The sequence below is a fragment of the Pipistrellus kuhlii genome, unplaced genomic scaffold, assembly GCF_014108245.1.
Source record: "Pipistrellus kuhlii isolate mPipKuh1 unplaced genomic scaffold, mPipKuh1.p scaffold_m20_p_24, whole genome shotgun sequence".
Lineage (NCBI taxonomy): Eukaryota > Metazoa > Chordata > Mammalia > Chiroptera > Vespertilionidae > Pipistrellus > Pipistrellus kuhlii.
Window position 1 is genome coordinate 7,225,118 of NW_023425523.1, and position 24,429 is coordinate 7,249,546.

The window sequence follows — 24,429 nt, forward strand, 5'->3', positions numbered from 1 at the left end:
TGGAGCCTAGAGGGAGAGAACTCTCTAGAGGGAGAGTACTGCTAAGGAAGCTGTAACTGAAGGAGGCTGTGCCATCCATGCAGCCTGTCTCCTAGCTTCCTTTTTAACTGGAAAGAGTAAAACCAGACTTTCACTGCCAGAAAGAGGATTTGCTTCAAATGTTACCAACTGGCCTTCTCCCCACTCTAACGGGTCTGTGTGTGGTGTGCTTCCTCGTTTCCCCAGACGCAGGTCAGCCCCAAGGAGGGGTGGCAGGTGTACAGCTCCGCGCAGGACCCCGATGGCCGATGCATCTGCACGGTGGTGGCTCCGGAGCAGAACCTGTGCTCCCGGGATGCCAAGAGCAGGCAGCTGCGCCAGCTGCTGGAAAAGGTAGGAGTCCCTGGTCTCGGGCACGTGTGTGCTGAAATCCACTGCTCTTTGAAAAGGAAGTGGGGGGCATGGGGATCAGGGTCCTCCCTGTGTTTGCTCCTTCCCGGAAGGAGTCCCTCCCGCTTCCTGCTCTGTTCTACTGCTGTGGCTTTTCACTGCTTCCAACCCCATCTCCTTAGACTGGCTCTCTGTCATCTATCGTAATATTCGGTTGGTGTCTCCTTAAGATATGGGGGAGCAGGGGGAGAGAGTAGGGAGTCTTATTCCGCTGCCAGAAATGGAGCCTTGACTCTCAGAATCACACCAGGCTCCTTGGGCTTCCATTAGGAATCCTGCAAGCAAGCCAACTAATGGCATGCGCTGCGCAAGCTCTCTGACGGATAACGAACAACTGCACGTATTTGCCATCACTCTCTGAGGCATGCCTTTGAGCATCACGCTCTTCAATTTCACTCAATAGCATTCATCCTGTCGTTTACTGAAGCCGGTCCCCAACAATCAACTGCTGAGTGGCCCTGATTCCCTCTGTGACAGACCCCAGTCAGCTCATGAAAGCTTATTGATATGTGGTGAAGCGAGAACGAAACAAAACAGAGCGACAATGGAAGGTTCTTCCCATTCTTCTCGTTCAGACTTTGTCTGAGCGGGGTCCCTGGTACAGCAGCACAGCTGGGGCGGCCAGGCTGACGGGCGAGGGGGAGGTGGCAGCAGCTACAAGTTTAAATGCCATCGGGGGTGATACGATGCATCAGGTGGCATGAGCTATTGGAGGATATCCCCCTCAATAACTCACGCGGGGCCATGTCCATCCATGCAACTGGACATTCATGGGAGCTTCCCAGGAAGTTAAGAGAAGCTAGAAAAATGAAAGTGTTGAATCTCCAAGTACAGGCAACCCCATGTATGCCATTCCCAGGTCCCCGATGGCACAAAGGACCTGACCTTCACATTTCCCATGGACCACGCACGTCACGTGGTAGGAAAACACTGCTCCCACCGGCAATGTTCATAACAACAACTCCCGTCTGTTCTTCCTGTCCGCCCTGTTCAACCTGCAGAGCAGACGCGGTTGCCTCTCTCGGTTCACCTAAGAAGAAGCTGGTGCTTCCTGAGGCAAAACCACCAAGCGATGTCACTCACCGGCAGATGGTGTGGCGACGCCCCTCCAGTTCTGTGTTTTCTCAATACCCCATGAGTGTCTCGAGACGCCCCTGGTGGGCCCCACGCCTAACTATGCGCTGCCCTGCCCAGTAGCCCAGCAAGCTGGATAGCATTGTATCAGTGAATACCAGGAGAACTGCAAGTGGCTTCCCAAGTTCCGGGTGTTAGCATGCCCAACCTAACGCTGTTCCCTTAGCAAAGCTTGCCAGCGTGCAGTTCCCTGCACAGGTCACAGCGCCCGCACTGTGCAGCTCGCTCATTCCCCAGTGTGGTTTGGAAACAGGAGACCAGTGACGTCCTCAGGACGAAATGGTCCTGCGAGACACAGTACACGACTCTTTGCTCTGAAGATTCCACCTCGCAGTTCACAGGAAGCCTCACAGTGAAGACACCTGTTTCTCTGTGTTTGCCCAGCGCCTTCTAAACATACAAAATGGTTGGATTGTTCCCAGTGTAGCTGCCATATCAATGAAGGAGAGTGAAACCCGAGTTAATTTGCACTGATGTCTGAAAGCCCTCAGACATGTGACTCACAGGAAGAACCAGGATGGAGAGTTCCAACATGTTACCAGCGAAGGGGGACCCTGAGCTTGCCAAGCCCTGCGGAGAGGCTGTGGGCACTGGGACACCAGTGGAGAGATGGACAGCAGGACGGCAGATGGCTCTTCTCCCTGCATGTGGAATCCCGGGGACCCCGTCTCTCTGTGGGTCCTGTAACCAGTGGGAAGCTAACCAGTCCCTGGGGACCGCCAGCGGGAGAGGCGGAAGGCAGCCGAGCCAGGGCCTGTCCCCTCGGACAGCTCTATCACTAGCTCTGTCATTGGACACGATTCTGCAACACAGAGGCCGGACAGGGACTCGGCACACATTCTCTCGGTGCATTTCCCGAAGCACAAGGAAAGCTGCACTGGAGCTTGAGGGGGAGAGTCAGAGGCAAAGTAACAGGAGGCTGTGTCCACTCCATCCACACCCCACGCCCGCCCATCGCTTTCTCCTGGGCACGGCCTCCCGGGAGAGGCTGGCCACCCAGTGATGGGCGGGCCTTCATGCAAACGCCGTATTCACCTGTGCACTTTCCTTAATATAAATGGCGCTTCTTTATTCAGGCTTAACCGCAGTGAAGCTCAGAAGCGTTTTGAGAGCATTACCTTTACCCAAGATGCAGCCACGATGCTCGAGATGTTGCCACGGGAATTCCACGCTGCCCTGAGGCTGGGTTGTAAGTGAGGCTTTCTGATGCGGGAGTGACTGTAAATCAATAAACACGTGGGCGTCCTGTGTTCTTTCCTTCTCAAGTTAAAGGAAGTCACGCACTCACCCGCACTCACCCCCACGGGAAGCCCGAGAGAACTCACCCCGCAGACACAGACTGGCTTTTCCGACTTGCTTTTCTCCAGGAAATCCCTCCACGTTAAGCGTCGCTTCTCAAAATTTCACAGACAAAGGGATCACGTGGGGATCTTGATAAAATGCAGATTCACATTTTTGGACAAGAGTCTGGGTTCTGGACCAGCTTCCAGGAGGATGCCGGCCCCAGAGACAATACTTTGGGTACCAATGGCACTGCCCTGTCCTCTCACCTAGCGCTTCCTTCTCCCCTCCTCGAGCCAGTCAGCAGCTCCCCTTCCCTGTCCCTCGTTCTGGTTCCAGAATGTTGCTGCCACAACAGTGAGGAGGGTCATCTGTGCCCTCCTCTAACAGCCTGGGGCACAGGGAACCCGTGTTGTGTGCCCACCTGCCCAACACCAGTGACCGCTGCCTTCTCCCAGGTCTGCCAGAGCAGGCTCCGCGGGTGAGGAGGGCCCAGCAAGGGTCTGGGATCCGCCACCGTGCACCTGGGTCCGTCCACTTCACCTCTGGGTCCATCCACCCCTCCTCTGAGGGTTTGTCCAGTGCCTCGAGGTGACTGTACCACAGAGAGTGCATTGAATGTCTGTTAGGCACTCCTGACACCCACCATGGCTAAGCACCCCAGATCTCGGGGTCAGAGGTCAGCGTTAGTACTTACAGAAACAGCTCATTTTAACCTTCGACAAAACAGGGCACTGGAATAAAAAAATCTATTTCATGAAACGTATTTTTCTGACATGTGAAGGCCTCACTGATATCCAGTCATTTCTAATGTTCAGACACCCGTTTCATGATTCCCTGCCTCGGTCTACCTGTCTCTCACTGAATTCTTTGTTTATCAGGGAGAACTGTCCTTCTAGAAACGTGTTGTGTGGGAACGCAAAATAGGACCTGGGACTCAAGTTCTCCATGTAGATGCCATTCTGGCTGTCTCGCGGGTGACTGCGTGGACCTGTGCACAGACACTAATTGACGGCCAGTGTTCTCATCATACAGGTCCAGAACATGTCCCAATCCATTGAAGTCTTAAACCTGAGGACTCAGAGGGATTTCCAGTACGTTCTTAAGATGGAAACCCAGATGAAGGGGCTCAAGGCCAAGTTCCGGCAGATTGAGGATGACCGGAAGACACTCATGACCAAGCACTTCCAGGTAGGTTTGGCTCCCTCGAGCTTGTCTAGCCCCGGGCGACGCCGAGTGGGCCTGGCAACCATTGTGGCTCAGATAGAAACAGCTGCGCTGGCCCCTCCACGCCCGGCATCTCCCCACTGGCCCTGCCATTAGCTGTCGGGGCACACAGGAGGCTGGCTAGAACAAAGCTAATCCTGCAAGAGCGCGGGGAGTGTCTGCATAGACCTACAGGCACTTCAGTGCCGATGACAAGGGGAAACCGGAAGGAAAAGTAATAATTCAATGTAGCCAAGTTTTCCCCCTGATGAAGTTTTTTATGCCCTACTACGAGAAATATTCAATGAGGCAGTACTATCATTACCAATAGCCATAGAAAGAGGATTGCTTTATGATTTGACCCAAAGACCTTTTTTTTACTTTCAGTGGTTTATGGGCAATTATTTAGAAACACTGGAAATGGAGACGAGGTGCTTGTGAGCTTTTATTAACTCTGAGTGACAGGGCCATCGGTTAAAATAAACTCTGACTGGGATGATGCCGTCTGCACCGCTATGGAAAAGGAACGCAAAGACACGGCACGTCGCTTATGAAACACGCTGTGGTTTTATAAAAGGTCACAGCCCAGCTTCCCTGCCAGCCAGGAAGCGAGAGGCGCGCTGGTGGTGAGGGAGCAGGTCTGACCTCCACGTGTCGGTGTGAGGGCCAGGCAGCTGGCCCTTTTCTCTGCTTCGCACGGGTCCCCAGGAGCCCGGGCAGAGGAAACCGTCTGGCACTGAACCGCATTTAAAATTTCACCTAAAAGGCGGGCAGAAAGGCTGAGGGTATTGGCAGGAGAATGGGCTAAAGGGATGACACACGAGATTTCGCTTGAAGAAGGATGTACACAAGGCCAGGGGGGAGGGGGGGAGGGGCAGGGTTAAGGAACTAGAACAAATTAGAGCAAAAGTCTAGAAGTTACTGGGAACTTAAAAGATTGTTGGGAATAAGAGAGAGTGAACTGGAGAATAGAGACGGTGTGGGGGGATGGCATACAGAGAAAGATAGAGGCTGGAGAGCAAATGAATTCATCTTAACCAACTCTTACTGAGCAGGTCCTGCGAACAGGACGGGGCTGGCCCTCTGGGGGGTGCGGTACGTAATCTCTGTTCTGGGCCCAGGAGCCGGACCTGGTTTCCCTGACACGAGGCCCACGCTCTCCCCGCAGGACCTGAAGGAGAAGATGGACGAGCTCCTGCCGCTGATCCCCGTGCTGGAGCAGTACAAGACGGACGCGCGGCTCATCACCCAGTTCAAGGAGGAGATCCGGAACCTGTCGGCCGTGCTCACGGGGATCCAGGAGGAGCTGGGCGCCTACGACTACGAGGAGCTGCACCTCCGGGTGCTCAGCCTGGAGACCCGGCTCCGCGACTGCATGAAGAAGCTCAGTGAGTAGGGCGTGACGCCCACATTGTGTGTGTATGTGGGTTCCATGCGATGGTGGGAATGGTCAGAAGTGCCTCATATCAGGGAAACCAGGGCCGGCTCTTCAAGGGCAAGGTCAGTGCTCCTCGATGGCTTCCACGCCCCCGGGAATGAGTGGCACCGAACTGGCAGTTGCCCGCTTCCCCAATAGCCTGTTACGTTGGAAATAAGCAGTCTGGCGATAGAGCCAATTCCCCTGTGGTTGGCAAACTGCGGCTCGAGAGCTGCATGCGGCTCTTTGGCCCCTTGAGTGTGGCTCTTCCACAAAATACCACGTGCGGGCGCACACGTACAGTGCGATTGAAACTTCCTGGCCCGTGCACAGAAGTCGGTTTTTGGCCTGAGCGAGTCTATGCTGAAGAAGTGGTGTTAGAAGAAGTTTAAGAAAAAGTTTGGCTCTCAAAAGACATTTCAGTCGTTGTCACTGCTGATAGTTGGCTCTGTGGACTAATGAGTTTGCCGACCACTGAGCTACACCACTGGAGATGCATCTTATTACAGACAAGCAGTGCGTGAGGGGTGGCACCGCAGGGAGTGAGAAAGGTAAAGGCTGCAGGAAAGGAGGGGGCCCTGGGCCAAAACGGGAAGCCGCGGTGCTGAGACCAAACCCAAACAACTGCCCCTTGGGCAGGGCTGCCCACGACGGCTCCGACCCACTGACGGAATCAAAGGAGGCTCCTTCCCAAACTGGCTCCTATGCACCGTGAGAAAGCGCCACGCATGTGTGTGGATCCCGGACTGCAGTCCCTGACTCAGCCTGGACCCGTGAGCTGTGATCCAGCTGAACATCTGGAGATGAGTCCAACCCAGCTTGGCGTGAGTCCATGGCAGGGAACCGACTGGAGAGGCTGGGAGCATGTTCCGGAACGGCATGTTAGTAGTTGGCATGACGGGGGTAGGGAGGCAACTCAACCACAGCACAGTGCTGTCTCAAGGTCTGGAGGAAGCCGTACACTGGGAAGAGGAGTAAAGAAGTTGAGGAAAATAATTTCTTGGTCAGGAAAATCTCCAAGGATACATGTAACACTTGATCGGTAGCATGTGCTGAGCCAGGCGTGTGCTGAGCCCAGGTGTGTGCTGGCCTCCTTGCTTTTCCCTCCTGGACTGTTCATGACACACCAACTCCACCAAAGCCAGGCCAGGTCACGGGAGGGTCGTACCCGGTGAATACCATAAGCCCGACCGGAAGTGGGCCTGTGGAACTCCTGTGGGAATAACGTGGGAAAACTCTTGGGATCTGCCTCCTTTTTAGAAATGAACTTCACCTCTAACATTTGCAGGGTGGAGCGAAAGGAGGTGGACAGTGGTGAGTGTGTGAAGTTTAAGATAATTAAAAAACAAATGAGCCTCCTCGCCTGCTGGGTCTCAGCGACTCCCACATACTAAATAAAGTGTTCGCTTACTTCTCCTAGAGAATTCAAGTTTGGGCGAAAGATAGAAATTAGAAAAATGCTCCCACGGCAGTGCACCCTCTGGCCTGAACGAGAAAAGGCGTGCTCTCCTAAACGCACGGTTTTCTATCCCGGAGCCCAGACAAGAGAGGTCCCCTGTGCTTAATTAAATCGGGCTGTATTCCCAGACATGCACACTGTAATGACACGCATGTGAGGATTTAACTGAAAAGCACGGTGAAAGCCTTCGCAACCCCCGAGACCACCGACAGACATTTAATGTCGCTGATAACCAGGCTCCAGCCCTCTCCCCGCCTCTAAGCACTTCTAGCCCAGGACGATGGTGCGGTGACATCTAGTAAGTCCTCTGTACCTCCTCCCATTAACACGGCCTTTGGAGTATCATTAACGTTCAAAACTCCAGATCCCAAGTAATGACACTTGGGTTGTTGTTTTTGCCATGTTAGTGCCAAAATCGTTTCAAAAGGGAAAACAAAATGTCCAGGTGGTAATAGTCATGTTTGCACAGTCAACCGATATTGAATGAGCCCTGGTGTGTGTGGGCACTTGGCCAGGCACTGGGAGACAAGGCTAAGCAGCAGACAGATCCCCATCCCCCGCCAGGGAGGTGGCATTCTGTGGGGACACAAGCACATAGCAGATAAGTGCAGTCGTGTTGACAGCCGGCTGCGAGATGGGCACCATGCCAGCCTCTCTCTTCCATGTGGTGGTTCCAATCGCCGCGAGAACTCTGGGTGAGGCCTTATTATGCAATTGATTGCACACAGATTGTTCAGCTTAAACTCATTTGCGATTTATTGGAAAACAGAAGGGTTTGGACACATGTTATTCTTGGTCCCGCTTGCCGCACACCCACTGAAAACTCATTCTAGTGCCCGTTCCTTTATGGCAACTGTTATATTCACCCTTTCACCACCTTCCCCCGGCACTGCAGCTGCTGAGTTAGACATGAAAATAAAAGGTTAAATAATAGAAACAAATGTGTGGTAGAGGTAAATATATTATAAGTAGCTTCAAAAGATGGATGCTGAAGATCAAATCATATCTACTTCTTGCTATGCGTTCTCCAATGGCCGTTAAGTAAAAAGAAATGAAGATTGTGAAGAAATGTTCACCATTCCATTTAATTTACTCATATGGAAATGGCCTTGGGGTTCAAAGTCAGAAGCCACTAGTCTGGGCCATCACAAGGTGCAATATTAAAGAAACAAAAGAGAAGAGACATGTCTCCATGCTTTGTGGATCCAAACAACTGATCTTGCTGAATTCCAAATGCCACCTTTTCCTGAGCATGGGCTATCGCGATATTACCAAGTCCGATGTCTAGAAGGCATCAGAGAAATAAAATGGCCACATCCTTCAACTGCCTCGTCAGTGTATTTTCTGAATAGATAGCATTTTACAATATATTGTGTGTGCATGGTTCTAACATTGTCCCATGTCTCACTGCCAATGAGAGCAGAGCGGGAGAAAAGCCAGTGGAGCAAAACCCTTCACTTCGCTCTTTGCCATCCATTTCTGCAGAACATTTGTCTTCCCGGCGCCCGGGAAAAACCACCCTTTCCGTCTGGCTCCCTGTGTCCTCGCGGAAAGAGAGCGAAGTGAGAAAGGTATTTGTGTCTTGGAACAAAAGCCAGTGAGGGGGAGCCAAGAAACAGAAATGACTTCCACTGTTGACTTCATGTTTACAATCTCTACGTTTCATCCGCAGCTGAAAAGACCAGTGTTTACTTACCACAGAGATCCACAAAATCATAACTACAAAAACAGCCAGTTTTTAGAAATTCCTGAAACTCATTAGTAAAACTAAATTTTAAACAATTTTAAAAAGTTACGCTACATAAACCTATTTTTATATAAACCATAAATGAACCCACAGGAGATGGTAATTTAATCTATTTAGTAACCATGCGTAGCCATGCCTCTATCTATATAAACCTATTTTGTCAACTCAACACTGAGCATGGTCCTGATTCAGCATAGCTTCTCAGGAAATGGTTGTTCGGTGAATATATTACTTTACATTTAAATAGAAACTGCTGGTTTCTTCGCTGACCTATTTCAGAGGAAATGCCCCTTGCCATTGTCAGTTTAGGCACCAGAAGGATTATACCGCTGGTATAATTCCTGTCTCCATTCCTGGTTTGAACAGCCTGAGGCTCAGCAGCACCCCTCTACCATATGTTCACATCATTGGATTCTACCCAAACACCACCGAAGCCGGGACACCCACGCCACCCACGTGCTGTCGCTTTTGGAAATGGTTGATTCTATGAGATTCGTGGCACAGATAACTGCCCAAGGGAATTCTGGGGCAGATTTTTAACTAACCCATCCAACTCAACTCCTGTTGATGTTACATCTACATAAACGGGATCCAGAGATCAGTTAAACCCAGGAAACCAATCAACACCTGAAATATATGCACACGTCGAGGGGAAATAAGAGCTTTATGTCTCCTTGCTAGTTTTTGAGTTGATCATGTTGTGTGGCCTGAGGATGGTGTTGTAAATATCCAAACAGCCCTTGGCAGAAAAAAGGCTCCCCACCTCTGATTTAGAGTATTGAGTTCAAACTATAGCTACAGGTATGACACCCGACACGAATGATCATTCATTCAGAATACGTGATGTCAACCCCGTGATTCAGTAGCCCTTGTTTTGCTCTTGTGAGTCTGTGTGTTGGAATCATTGCCCTGTGGTCACCTTGTGTGTTTACGTTTCTCTAATTTCAGCATGTGGCAAGTTGATGAAAATCACAGGCCCAATTACTGTCAAAACGTCTGGAACCCGATTCGGTGCCTGGATGACTGATCCTCTAGCATCCGAGAGAAACAACAGAGTATGTGGTCTCCACCAATGTCTTTGCTTAGAATTATGTTTTATTTATACCTTTTTGTCTACTGGACCATTCATTTTCTTTAGCGATAGAGTTTCACCTTGGAAACGATAACATCATTGTAAATATTTTCAGTTTGATAATATTAAGACAGATACAGAGATAAAAGGCAAATTTATTTTAGTAAAATGTTTTATCCTGTAATCCTCCAATAGGGTGAATCTAATTTTTATTTGCTTCAGTCTTGTTTTGCATTTCACAGGGCAAAAATTATAAGAATACAAAATGCTCTTTATATTTCTACTAAAACTTGCTCCTTAATGTGAAAACACACACAAACGCACACACATACAAAAAACTAATAATAACAATAAGGGAAAAACTTGAGCTTACCAATTCACAAAACAAGCTAAAATATTCATGGAGTCTAGAGCTAATTTTAAGGGAAATAGCACTGAAACTTTGGGATGGGGAAGTATTTTCATAAATCAGCAATACCTGTATTATGTAAATCAATATACCGCAAACTTACTATAGCTCTGGGCATTTGCTATTGTAGAATTTACTATACATTAAGTTCACAGGGTTACATCCAAATAAGATTTGTAGCTAGATTAGTGAAATGGTTGTGTTAAGAGGTAGGTATACCTAGAAGCAGGTTCAACGAACAAGGGTTAGTTAACTGGAAGGTTCTGTGCATCCATAAAGGAGAAATACGTTCAGTGGTGTCAAGTTAGACCGCACATTTTTTTTTCAGAGCGAGCTGCAGAACAAATAAATTTGCTGAAGGCGGTGTTTTTGCAGTTATTGATCGCACGGATCGATCAGGTGACTAAACAAAGTGATGTGATTTGTACTGACACGTGTTTGGCTCACTCAGTCACGGGCACTGAACGGTCTAAAAAAGAAAGGACAAAAAGCCAATCAACTTCAAGGCAGCAAATTTAGCTATTTCCTTTCCACCAATCCATGCCACTCTCTTTTTGCAAAAGCCCGCCGTGCCAACCGCCCTAAGATAATGTGTCCTCCGGGATCCTCAGCATCCTGATACGGATGTGTGTTGATTCTCACTGTCTTTGTTTTGGAATTCTCAGCAAAGTCCAGAACATAGGTGCTCCATTCATTTATTTTTTTTCCTCTCATCCTCCCAGGTCTGGTACATGGACAGTTACACTAACAACAAAATAGTCCGTGAGTACAAGTCCATGGCCGACTTTGTCAGCGGGGCTGAATCAAGGACCTACAACCTCCCTTTCAAGTGGGCGGGCACCAACCACGTGGTCTACAACGGCTCTCTCTACTTCAACAAGTACCAGAGCAACATCGTCATCAAGTACAGCTTCGACCTGGGCCGTGTGCTGGCCCAGCGCAGCCTGGAGTACGCCGGCTTCCAGAACGTCTACCCCTACACCTGGGGCGGCTTCTCCGACATCGACCTGATGGCCGACGAAATCGGGCTGTGGGCCGTGTATGCCACCAACCAGAACGCGGGCAACATCGTCATCAGCCAGCTGAACCCAGACACCCTGGAGGTGGTGAAGAGCTGGAACACGGGCTACCCCAAGAGGAGCGCCGGCGAGTCCTTCATGATCTGCGGGACCCTGTACGTCACCAACTCCCACCTGACCGGAGCCAAGGTGTACTATTCCTACTCCACCAAGACCTCCAGCTACGAGTACACGGACATTCCCTTCCACAACCAGTACTTCCACATCTCCATGCTGGACTACAACGCCAGGGACAGGGCGCTCTACGCCTGGAACAATGGCCACCAGGTCCTGTTCAACGTCACCCTCTTCCACATCATCAAGACCGAGGACGACACATAAGCAAGTGCAACCTGTTTCCGCCCAGCTACACAGTGCTATCTGTGACCCATTCTCTAGGCCTCCCTCTGTATTGCTTTTCTTCATTAGATTGTCCTCACCCCTTCTCTAAAGCATTTCTATCATAACGTGGGTGTCCGGAGAAAGAGTCGCGGAGCTCGCCTCCATGAGCCCGTTGGACACACATCGGAACTCCTCCATTCACATGGCCTATCATGTCCTTGTCATGGGAAGCACTAAAGAGAGCTTACCTGGCTAATGTCATACTTTTGCAAAAGATTAGTGGTCTGCCTTATCCTAGTGTCAGAGACTAATGGTAGCTTCAATGCATGAATGTCTCTCTCTCTCTCTCTCTCTCTCTTCTAACTCTGCCACTTCTGTCTCTAGCTCCACATCAGAAAACATTCTGGTAGGATCAGAAGGAAAAAAAAGGAAGAAAAGGGGAGAGAAAAAAAAGAAAAAAGCACTTTCTCCCCACTCATTTCTAACACATACGTCAGGATCTGCTTTACGCGGGAAAGAACATGCCGTCCCGCTGTTCCCCAGCCCTCCGACGCGGTGCTGTACAGCCATTTTTAAATCTCTTGCTAACACTTGATTGGCAACCTGTATTTCTACCATTGTGACCACCATTGTGCAATTGTTCTCTCTTCACTTCTGTGACAGTAAGTGATGTTTTTTATAAACTACACTGAAGTTCAACCTCAGTGATCCTCTGGGGCCCATGTCCAAGTGTGGTCCGAAGGAAGTATCCTCCTGGCTTTGCCTGCCCATGGTAGTGTAAGCTCAACAGGAATGCAAACCAGGCCCCTTCCATCCGGTCTTTATTTGACCCCTGACACACACCGGACCACAGACACGCTATGCCACACAGACTCGGCATGGGCAAGTCAGTCTGCTCGTCCTGCTGAACGCAACCCTTAAGTCACACAAATTGAACTTGAATTGACTATACTCCGTTATGATACGACCAAACAAATTATGTTCTTCGTGATTAAATATCTCAGTGTTTTAACTTATATTTCACACACAACTTGCAATAAAGTAATTCCTTGTGCCAGCACTAGAAAAGTACACGAAGCACATATAAAAAATCTTTAAAAGAGTTCTGTAATATCATCTAGATTCCCATGATAAGCTCGGGAGTGGTTATTGGCAGGATTTGTGCAAAAGAGAATGATGGGAAGACTTGGGAGTTGTCTGTGCCGTTTAAATGTGCAAACGACCCATTTGCAAGGCAAACCCTGGTTACCCAGATTCTTTGTGTGCAGAAGCAATGCAACCGAAAAAGACAGCTTGAATCAGATTTGGTGTCACTAACTCCCAAAACATATACTCAGTATACTATTATTGAACACGTCATTGAGTTTGGATGGACTTTCCATATATCAAACATCCTTACCTAACGCCATTTTACTGAAACTAGTATGGGTTGGTTTTAAATTTTTAAAAATATAGAGTATAATAAATAAGCTATAACTTAAATGGTTGTAAATGTTTAGTTTTGCACATAAATTCTACTGTAATTTCCTTCATAAAGTAAGGATATAACCATTCAGACAAGGCATTGTGTAAAGAAATGCTAATGCTTAAGAAATTCATTTCCATTGTCACAGGTAAGCCATCATCCTCAAAAAGCTCACTGTCAAACATGCAGGATAAAATAACCCAATCTTGAAAGTGTCCAAGTTTAGCAAAGCTTTCCCTCCCTCCCTCTCTCTCTCTCTCTCTCTCTCTCTCTCTCTCTTCTCTCTCTCCCTCCCTCCCTCCCCTTTCCCTCCCTCTTTTACTCTTCTCTCCCTCTCCCTCCCCTTTCCCTCCCTCTCTTCCTCTTTCTCTCTATCCCTCTCTCCTATTCTCCCCCCATTTCTTCCCTCTCTCCTTCCCTCACTTCTTCCCCCTTCTTCTCTCCCTCCCTCCCTTTCTGTCTGCCTGCCTCCTGTGGTCCTTTGGTGATATTGTCCTTCTCTTTGAAAACATTTATCTAATTTCTCCTCTGCTTTGGGGTGTTAGAAAGTTTAGGGGATCTGCTTGTCGTTTTACACTCGCTACAAGAATAATCAGCCAATACTTTGAACATCAAGAGTTTGTATGAAGAGAAGAAAGCCAACTGCAGAGACGAATGAACTTTGAAGTCGAGGGCCTCTTCCGAACAGCTGGGTTGTCATTACTAGCTTTCATTTTTTTTGAAAGATGGATATGGTGTCACGTACATGCCCACCCTGGACTGCCGTGAGACACGTGGCTTGTAAAGCCCTTCACCTGCTGTGGGACTTGTCACCTTCTGGCCCCCAATGCACGCACTGCCAGGGGATGCACAGGGGCCTGGACTGTCGCTGGGACCGGGACAGGGACTGTGAGCGTGAAAAAGTGATCTGCATTAAACATTCACAGTTCAGAAGCATTTTTCTTCATAAATTATCAGTTTTGTGCCTGAAATAAATAAGAACTTACTCTAATTACTGTTTTATTTTTAAATCTCAAATAAAATAAATTTTATGAGGGAAATGAGCATTTATAAATCGCTCACATAATCCCATCAGTAAAGAAATCCAAGCTCAGAAGGCCTTTTTTTATTCTTTTGTTTTTCCATCACCAGTTCTGCCTTTTTCCATTTCCCACTCCTCTTCCCACCCCGCAATCACCACACCATTGTCCACATCCATGAGTTCTCGCTCTTTTCTGCTCAGTTCCTCCACCACCTCCCCAATCCAGCCCCCACCAGAGCTGTCTGCCTGTGCTCTGAGTCACTGTCCTTAGATATCCTGGCACAGGGTCTGACACAGAATCATCCCACCGCAAAGGACAATAACCACAGAAACATAGGAGTTGAGTCGTAGAGTCACCACCTTCCCACGTCTAAACAAACTTTGTTCCACTCGGAGGTCATGAGATATTAACTTTTCCCACAGTGTTTAATTGGGGATAGATGTCCATGAGGTCCTAAGGTAACATTCCTAATGCATGGACCGGGGCTGTCGAGCAGATAGAAATGGGCTTCCGTTACTCTCTTGGGTCCATTGTTCCTTGGTGATGTGGTCAATTTCATTGCAGAACAAAGTAGCTCAAAGGGGCTACCGTCCTTACTTGCGTTATTTCTCTCCTTGACACCCATTTTTTAAAGAAAAAAAAAATCTACATTTTTGCCCACCCAACTCTTGGTTCCTTATTTTGCCTTTTTACCCATGTAAGTAAAGACTTCCCTAGATATATACTCTGTCTTTGGTAGATCAGACCTGGGTTTTATCCCAGAGGCATGTGCTAAAGTGGGCCTCTCACCTGTCACCCTCCTCCCTGATCCTGGGTTTGCAAAGGATGCGCCCATGAGCAATGTCAACCTCTTCCCCTAAGTAACACCTTCTAACTAGCATCTTGTACCCTCTAACTAGCACTAATGAGGACCCTATCTTCATACATAGGAGCGCAAGCAACTCTCCCACAAGGCAGGTCTAACTACCAGTCTTAGGGCACATTTCTTGGTTTCTGTAGATGAGAGTGTTGGCCGGATGGGTAGTTACCCAACAGTTCCCCTCTAGCGCTTGAGTGCATTCCAGAGTCCCCTCAGAGTCGCCAGAGGGACAGCGGAACTTAACGGAGATGGGGCAAGGGCCTCCAACTGTCCCTCACCACCTCCCACGAGAGCAACCTCCTCCCTTTTATCTCCTTTCTAGAATGTTTTGGTTATACGCTTTCATAGTCAGAACGCGTTTCTGTTGTTGTAAGTATAAAAACTACTTATCTAGGTGGTTCCCAGGGTTGGGCTCTGACTTCTCCAGAGTTGTGACTTGGGAAGGTCCGTAAAGGACGTGCATGCGTGGGAACTCAGATGCTCGTATCGCTTTGAATGAAGGGGAAGACACTACACAGAAAGGAGAGAGGAAAGTGAGCTTACTAATTGGCTGGAGCTAAGACGAACAGTTCATCTTGTCCTATCGCTCAACCAAACCCTACTGCCTCACTAGGGATATTCCGTTTGCATAACCCTGTTCAAAACCCATGGTTTCTTCCTCTCTACACTCCTGTGTCAGCAGCTAACGAATAATGCTAAACCCCTTTCACATGAACCCCACATTCGGACCAGCGTTTCACTGCATCAGCTCCCACTGAGTGCTTCTCTGGGGGAACCACACAATGTCTAGTGAATCCCCAAAGGAAAGCGGAGTATGTGTTACCGTAGAAACAGGCCTGGACTAGGCTGACATTCCTCCTCAGGCACCATAATCTCCCCAGGGTTTTCTCCAGCTGATTTCAAAGCATCTAGGTCCCCCGAAAACCTAACATTTTAGTTCCACCGAAACAAGGGAGGCCAGCCGAAACTGGTTTGGTTCAGTGAGTAGAGCATCAGCCTGCGAACTGAAAGGTCCTGGGTTCAATTCCGGCCAAGGGTATGTACCTCAGTTGCGGTTGCAACCCCAGTGGGGGGGTGTGCAGGAGGCAGCTGATCGATGTTTCTCTCTCATCGATGTTTCTAGCTCTCTATCCCTCTCTCTTCCTTTCTGTGAAAAATCAATAAAATATATTTTTTTTTAAATCAAGGGAGGCCAGTTGAGGTCAGAATGTGGCATGCTGGGAGGAGTTCATCCTTCATTTGGCAAATATTTACAGTGTGTCTACGAAAAATATTTACAGTGTGTCTACGAAATACCAGGCGGGCCTGTTAATCAACGGGGCTGGCTGCTGCAGACAGAAAGTAGCTCGGACTGACTCGAGGACTGCGGGGAACTCTGCCGTCCCAGCACTTGACGAGCTGTGTTGGCAGGTTGGTAAGAGCGGAGAGTAGGCACTGACCCCTTTCCTTAAATGCTTCTTGATAGAACTCAGCTGCAAGATCCAAGGTCATGTCCTTGAACCTGCTTACTCATGCCGAACAGCCGGTAAGCCCCATCCCTGTGGGGACCAGGCTGCCCTTCTCTTGTTTGTGCCTGGGCTGCCCATGCGAGCGCCTCCCTGGCGGAGAGCGTTTCCCCATAAATAACTGCCGACCGAACGAATGAACGAGGCAACGAATTGTTAAAAACACAGCAACCATCTCAGTCAGAACTCCCGAGGGAATAGCTCAGCCTCTGATGTTATTAAGTCATTCATTCGTCACTGGCCTTTAAATTGCTTTAGTTATTTTTGCGTTTGTCTTCATAATAGGACTAACTAGTTGTTTGTTTAAACACTAGTGATTAATTCTCATCATTTGCAGCAACCTGGATGGAATTGGAGAACATCATGCTGAGTGAAATAAGCCAATCAATGAAAGAGAAACACCACATGACCTCACTCATTTGTGGATAATAAAGAGTATTATAAACTGATGAACCAAAAGATAGATATAGAGACAGTATATCAACAAGTAGACTGTCAAATTACAGCGGGGAGGGGAGGAAGATCTGGGGGAGATAATAGATCAACCGAAGGACTTTTATACATGCATATAAGTACAACCAATGGACATAAACACTAGTGATTAATTTAAGAGAAACTTCAAGTCTTAAATCTGTAGTAACCCAAGCTAAAAACTTGACTCTCTTGCCTGTCGAGAGGGGCCAGTTGAAGCGTGCTCAGTATGACTCCCTATAACTACTCTTACTACTGCCAATACTACTCCTAGCCATGCTAGACTAGCAGCAGATAGGGAAGATGAATTAATAGTGTCTTGTTACCCTTCTGTACTCAGCCTTTCTTTTACTAAGATAACAAAAACACATATTTGGGGGCTTTGGGGTTAAAATTTGTCTCCCTTCCTTTAAGCTAGGGGTGTCAAACTCAATCAGAGAAGGGGCCAAAATCTAAAATCCAGCCTAAATCGCAGGCCGGATGGTTTACTGAACAGTCATAAACTGTCATTGTGATGGAAACGCAGCGGAGTGCAGTGATGACAGCGCGGTGCGGGCCACATTGCAAGGCCTGGTGGGACGGATTTGGCCCGCGGGCCTTGTGTTTGACACATGTGCTTTAAGCACATCTGTGGAGCCATCCCCACACAATGAAGTACCGGGAGGATCTGCTTTCCAATAGAAACTGAAATAGCTTCATTACTCTTCCTTGTCAGAGCTTTCGGGCTCACGTGTTATTGGCGGCTGTATAGCCCTTCTGTTCTCCTCACTAGCAGGCAATTGGAAATCCCCGTTTTTCCCTGAGAGAGAGACGGAGACTCACGGCATCCAGTTAGCATTTCCCCAAAAGCCAGCACCATCTGCTGCTGTAGTAGGGGACCTGCCTTCAGAGGCTGCTTGAAACATCCTGATATGGTGCCTACATCCCACTTCGGCCAGAAAAGGGAGGGACTGCGAGGGCCATACCTCAGATAAGGGGGTCAAAGGGGGCAGAACACCTCTGAGTGAAGAAGGCAGCAGCTCGCAGGGTGCTGTGTGACATCAGCATCGATTCTCATTTAATCTCATGTCCTGGGCCCTGTGCCCATGTCCCCATTGCGTGTGGGGTATGCCCTTGACCTCCTCTCCCCGTGACTTCATCCTGAGCAACCGGCTCACGTGGTCCTACAGCGCATGCACGAAAAATGCTGCTCTAGTGGAAACTTTCTCTCTTCGGGGAGTTGGTATCCTCCTGACTAAACAGCACTGCTTTTCCCAACTTCCTCTTTCCCGCCCCCATCTCCTTCCAAAAAAAGCAAAAATGAATAAATGCTCCAGAAGAAGAGCATGAGAACTGAATCAACCCTACAGAGACACCACGTTTTTTAATCAGATCCCATTGCTTTTATCTCCAGGTATTAGAATGTCCACATATGGAAGAATTCCTGAAATAATTAAAATTTTGCCACAGATCAGATTTCTCTTGTCACTAAATAAAGCGTTAGACGACGACGAGCCAATTTATTATAAAGAGGTTTGGCCGACTGTCCCAGGAACCGCGTGCCACCAGGAAGGCAATTAGTCAATTTTCCAATTAAAATAAATGTGGTTCAGTCATCACATTGCACACAGGAGAAGGAAAAATGACTTCCATCGCTGCACTTTGCATTTCTACAGTAACTTCCATCTGAGAAGCTCAAAGCGCTAATTGAATTAAACTCCGGAGAAGTTAGGCGTGATTGTATCCTGTTGACAAAGGTCTAAAAGGAGTCACAGAAAGATTAACTCACTTGCCTGGGGTGACACAGTGAGCTGGCGGAGGGGGTCAGGATAAATCTGAGACCTGGGGCAGGTGGCTCTCCGCAGCCCGGATCAATGATCTCTCTCACAACCTGCACTTTTCCCAAGTCTCATCACCTCAGCTCTGCCTGGAGCTGGGCCACTGGCACCTTCAGTCCTTCAAAAGCTGGGGAAAGTGAAGCACAGATTATCCAAACGTGCTTCTGGTGCTTATTCTTAGTAGCCTGCCTTATGGATGGCGCTTGCTTGGAGCAAATGCTGGTGGTGTTTTCTTCCCTTTGCCAACATTCATATTCCATATTCTCTCTCTCTCTCTCTCTCTCTCTCTCTCTCTCTCTCTCTCTCTCTCTCTCTCTCTCTCTCTCTCTCCTCTCACAATTAGGTGGCTTAGTCCCAGAAAGCAAGGCTGTTTGCTTTTAATTAAGGACTGCATTTGTGCATCAGAGTTTCAGGGAGAAATTCTGCAGGATCTTCCTGTGATCTCCCCTTAATGAGAGGAATCTGATGGCTGCTCTGTTTGCGTTCGCCACAGCACACGCCGCCCATGGCTTACGAAGTGTACCGAGCAAACAATGTTAAAAAGACCCCAGGAAGTAGTCATCATCCAGGGGATAAATATTTAGACATTTTCAAGGGCGACAAGTCCTTCGTCATGTTAAGTTACTAAACGGAATCGGCCCATCTTTGTCAAAGGTAGTTTTTTTTAACAGTGTTTTCTAACCTTTCAACCAAGGGGCCTATAAGCCCTTTCAAAAAGTAGCATCTTTAGAAATATCTATTTGGAGAAAAGTAACTTCCAGTTTTATCTAGGCACATCATGTATAGATGGTGAGACCAATAAGGCCAAATGGGTAAACTCAGGATATGCTATTTCTTACTGTTAAGGACTGTACTGGTCAGCTCTGGCTGCCATAACGGAATACCAAGGCCTGGGCGAGTTAAAGAACAGGAGCTTATTTTCTCCAATTCTGGAGACGAGAAGTGCCAAGACCAAGGTGCCCGCAGGGTTGGTTGCTGGTGAGGCCTTGCTCCTGGGCTTGCCCATGGCCTTTTCTCTGTGCACACAGGAAGAGAGCAATCTCTTCCTTTTTATGAGATTAGCCCCCAACCTCATGCCCTCATTTAACTGCAAAGACTCTATATCCAAATGGTCTCCTTAGGGGATTAGAGGTTTGGACTTCAACCCACAATTAGGAGGGGGAACAAAATTCAGTCCACAACAAGCAATTCCCATCTTAGTCAATGAAACAGAAGAAAAGACCCACTGCTATGTCCAGGAAAACTCCTCCCCCCCCACCCACCCACCCACCTCTCCAGTTGGACACAGAAATAACCTAAGACAGGAAGAACATAATTTAAATATATATACACTAAAGGCCCGATGCACGAAGATTCGAGCAAGAATAGGCATTCCTTCCTGTGGCTGCTGGCACCACCTTCACTCCTGCCAGAACCACCTTTTGCCTCTCACCTTGTTGTGTCAATTTGCATATTCCCTCCTTATTGGCTGTGGGTGCTGCCATCTTAGTTGAGGAGTTACAGTCAATTTGCATATTCCATCTTTATATATATGTGTGTGTGTGTGTGTGTGTGTGTGTGTGTATATATATACACACATACATACATATATATATATATACACACACATATATAGTATCCCCAAAAATGTATATACACTTCACAGCTGATAACTCAATTGATGTTTCTTTCTTTTCATCTTTCCATTTGAATTCATAATTATTCAAAGTGTGTATACATTTTTGGGATACTCTGTATATATATATGTGTGTGTATATGTGTGCATTTTTCCCCAAAAAAAAGTCTTTACTTCCTTAAAAGAAAGCTAATTCCATGGTTTACTGCTAAACTTTAAATTCACGTCCACTTTTTAAAACATTTATCACCCCACCCACACCCACTGAGCAACACACTCACCACCCAGGGCTCAGAGACCCCTCTGCAGCCTTGGCCTCCTAGCAGGTCCAAAGCTCAGCTCCATGTCAACTGCCCGATGGAAACCATACCACAGAGCAGACCTCCGCTCGTGCTGTAAATCAAGCGAGCTGAAGTTGAGTCCTGGCTCTGACATTCGAAGACACAGCAATCTCAAGAAGTGTGCTAACCTCTTTCCCCTCCGGCTTCAATTTTTAATATTAAACCCAGATTCAGGCATACCCTTGATGAAAAGGTTCCAAGCACTTCAGCATATCTATTTAAGGGGTAGTGGTAAATGATCAGGGTGAATTATGGTTGGCATCAGGATAGATCTTTTCCTCACCAGTAAAAATGGTCATTATTTCAAATAGGATGAGCTGTTTTGGAATCACTTAGCAGGATGGGAAGATGGATGAGCTAACGTGGTAATGAGAATAGGCCTCCTGAATGGTGTGCACAAAACAAGGGTCCTTGGGGAATGCTGAGCAGTTGCTTTTTTCATTGCTAATTCCTCTACCCCCCACCACCACCACCCCCAAAGGTTAAGAGCTTTGATGGATTTGAACAGCCTGCAAAGTGTGGGAACCTTATTTCCTTATTTGGTCATTATTGAGCTGGGCCCTTCTAGAAGCAGCTACAGCCATGTCACCCTGCATAGCCACAGCTACGGAAGACATTCGGCTCAAGTCAGGAAAAGGTCTCCATGAGCAGCGCCCCATTTGGGAAAGGCGCTGACCTATCTGGGCCAAGTCATAACACCCCACCGACACTGCAGCCCTTCGGGAAACCTGGGCCCCCCTGAAACCTGCCTCCGGCCCCCCGGCGCTGATCCATCTGCCTGAAGGGCCAAGTAGGTGACCTTGTTTTTGCCAAAACCCACGCTCACTGCAGGTGGCATTTCGGGAGCTTCCTGGGGAAATTGCTGCTGTCACTATGTTCCTATAAATTGTACCAAATGGCCCATTACCCCTGCTCCCTGCAACAGGAAACTCCAAAGGCGAAGGAGAAACACTCTCCCGACAGGCAAGCTGCCAAGGAGCAGACAGTGACAGGGGAGAGGCAGGCAGGACTGGCGGGGGAGAGGGGGTCCCTGGCTTTTGGAGGGGTCTGAGCCATTGCTTTCTCTGCCTCCCTGTTCTCCTCCCCTTCCTCCTGCCACGTGGGACAGGATGGGACGCAAACCCTTCACTGTGAAGCAGGTCTTCTGTCACAAACACACACTGGCATCTCTCCCAAGTTCACAGAAACCCAGCCTCCTGCCCCGAGCTTTTATAACAAAACCAAAGAGCTAGTCTCCTGGCTAAAAAAAACAGACAGACAAAACCAGCCCCGAACCTCACTGCAGCCGACATCTCGCCTGCTAAGATAATCGGAAGTTGATTGTTTGATTCTGGTTATAAAACTTATTTAAAAACCAGCCTAATTTTTTTTTTCCAAGAACATCTGCTGAGAGTGCAGAAAAGAGCATGATGTATTCACTCACCCAAACCCCCTGTAACAGTGTTTATGCCATGGCTCGCTGGCCAAGCCTTTACCTCCCAGCCATGAATGACAATAGAGAGCCCGCCACACCTCCCATCCTTAGCCCATAAGCAGATGTTCGTTCCTTCACACAATGTGAGCGAGCATTCGTGGGGAAAACAATCCCTTTATTTCATTTGACTCGAACACACACGATGGGTGTGCGTGTTATAACACCAGCATAAAACCGCGCCCCGTGTGTTAGTGAGACATCGGTGCCGTTTATTGTGGTGACGGCTGCAGATGTTTTCATCTTGAAGGATTCTGCAGGAGCGCAGACACTGCCCCGTGTGTCAAAGTCACTGATGTTGAAGCGAGACTGCTCAAGTCCTAATCACAGGCAGGAAATAGATGTGCGTTAGGACGGCTTGAATTGTGCACGTGATTCTATGAACTGGCAGATGGGGGAGGCTGTGCAGGAATTTGTTCCCGTTAAAAACCGAGGGGGTGCCATCCAGCATGGCTCAGTGGCTGAGCATCGACCTATGAACCAGAGGACACGGTTCTATTCCCAATCAGGGCACATGCCTGGGCTGTGGGATCCATCCCCACTTTGGGGCATGCAGGAGGCAGCAGATTGATGATGCTCTGTCATCATTGATGTTTCTATCTCTCCCTCCTTCTCCTTTCCTCTCTGAAATCAATAAAAAATATCTTTTTTTTTTTTAACTGAGGGGCCACAGACAATCCAGTGACTCCCTGCTCATCTGCAGAGCTTACTCATAAAAGCAAAATGCAAATATGTTTGTCTCCTGGATGTCACCCCTGGTCCTCTCCTACTGGACCAGTCCTTGCTAGACGCCCTGCAATGAGGCTTCTCACCTGCCACTAAGAGAAGAGAACATAAATTGTTTCTGTTTGAAAGGATTGCCTTTCCTTTGTCCTGTCTTTTGGTGAAAAGATTCTTTTTAAAAATTAAATGCTGATAAAAATGGCAGCTCTTGGTATTTCTAAATGGCCGTTCTTGGTACATGGGCTGACCTCCCTCTGTGCACAGGTCTAGGCCTGACTCAAGTCTTAAGGGAATTTATTGGCTGAGGGAATTAAAAAAGAAAGTCCATGTTCAGCGATTCAGATCTGGCTGAATCCAGAATTCAACTCATGCTTTCAAGCCTTGGTTTCACTTTATATTTTAAAGGCTTTCTTCTCAGATTTCACTATGTTCTTAAGATCCAAGTTTACTGGTACATCATCCTCACTGCTAACTCTACCGAGGGAAGAAAATGGTTCTCTCTTCACTATCTCTAGAGAAGTCATCTTGCATGTGGTTCAGTCACATGACTAACCCCGAGCCAATCATCATAGCGAGAGGATACAATGGTCAAATTTCCCATCCATAATCTCACAGTCAGACCCTCAAGAACAAAATGAAGTCATCATGAGGAAGAGGTGACCTCCCCCTAAAAAAATCAGGGTGCTGGTCACACAGAGAAAGTAGGTAATTTCCAGTTAATCAAAAACATCAGCTTTCCACTAGTCTTGCCTTTTATGCCTCAACAAAGCTATACTAGTTCCCCACATCTTTAAAGTAGGTGAGAACTCCCTCACATCCCCCAAGCTAGAAAGTGCTGCATGAATGTCCTATAAGGAGTCCTCTTCCATCATGCCTCCGAAGCAGTCACACAGGAGTCTGGGATTCCAAGCAGCAAATGGTGTGCTATGGCCTTTTGGTCAGTTACCTAGACCAGTGGTTGGCAAACTCATTAGTCAACAGAGCCAAATACCAATAGTACAACGATTGAAATTTCTTTTGAGAGCCAAAATTGCATGGGCCACGAAGTTTTAATCGCACTGTACTTGCATGCCCACCCACACATGGTGTTTTGTGGAAGAGCCACACTCAAGGGGTCAAAGAGCCGCATGTGGCTCGCAAGCTGTAGTTTAGTGATCACTGACCTAGACAGGTACAAATCCAATTTCTCATCACTAACACCAAGCCCATCTCAAAATTTGGAAGTACAAAGGCAACTGAGCTATTAAAAGCATTGTTGACTATGAGCTTAATTTTAATTTACTCATATCAAAACTGCAAGAATGGAGTTACCTGGCTCCAAAGTCAGACTGCACTTGGGTTGAGCAGAGATGTCCTGCATTGTTTGAAGCCTGCATGCTCTCTGGGTTTGGTATGTAAGGTATCAGAGTTCTGATGCTCTTTAAGAATGGAGTCAGAGCCCTGGCCGGTGTGGCTTCAGTTGGTTGGGTGTCATTCAATGCACCAAAAGGTTGTGGTTAGATTCCCAGTCATGGCACATCCCCAGGGGCATGCAGGAGGCAGCTCATTGCTGTTCCACTCTAGCATTGATGTTTCTCTCTCTCTTT

At 47.9% G+C, this 24,429-nt stretch overlaps 1 protein-coding gene and 1 long non-coding RNA gene across 3 annotated transcripts in view; one reads left to right on the forward strand and one right to left on the reverse strand.

The window, feature by feature from the left end:
- Nucleotides 1–11,994, forward strand: part of OLFM3 (olfactomedin 3) — a 74,378-nt gene extending 62,384 nt beyond the window's left edge. For both annotated transcript variants that reach the window (XM_036452788.2, XM_036452787.2), the window contains exons 2-6: nucleotides 226–372; nucleotides 3,880–4,035; nucleotides 5,219–5,438; nucleotides 9,622–9,728; nucleotides 10,877–11,994. In XM_036452788.2, coding sequence (XP_036308681.1) covers nucleotides 226–372; nucleotides 3,880–4,035; nucleotides 5,219–5,438; nucleotides 9,622–9,728; nucleotides 10,877–11,554 — 1,308 coding nt within the window. In that variant the 3' untranslated portion in view covers nucleotides 11,555–11,994. The remainder of the gene's footprint in view (nucleotides 1–225; nucleotides 373–3,879; nucleotides 4,036–5,218; nucleotides 5,439–9,621; nucleotides 9,729–10,876) is intronic.
- Nucleotides 11,995–13,627: 1,633 nt separating this feature from the next.
- LOC123652987 lies at nucleotides 13,628–24,372 on the reverse strand. The gene is made up of 3 exons (XR_006742589.1): nucleotides 24,361–24,372; nucleotides 20,691–20,695; nucleotides 13,628–13,835 (listed from the first exon to the last, which is right to left on the reverse strand). It is a non-coding gene; the product is annotated as an uncharacterized LOC123652987 (long non-coding RNA).
- Between the last annotated feature and the right edge of the window lie 57 nt (nucleotides 24,373–24,429).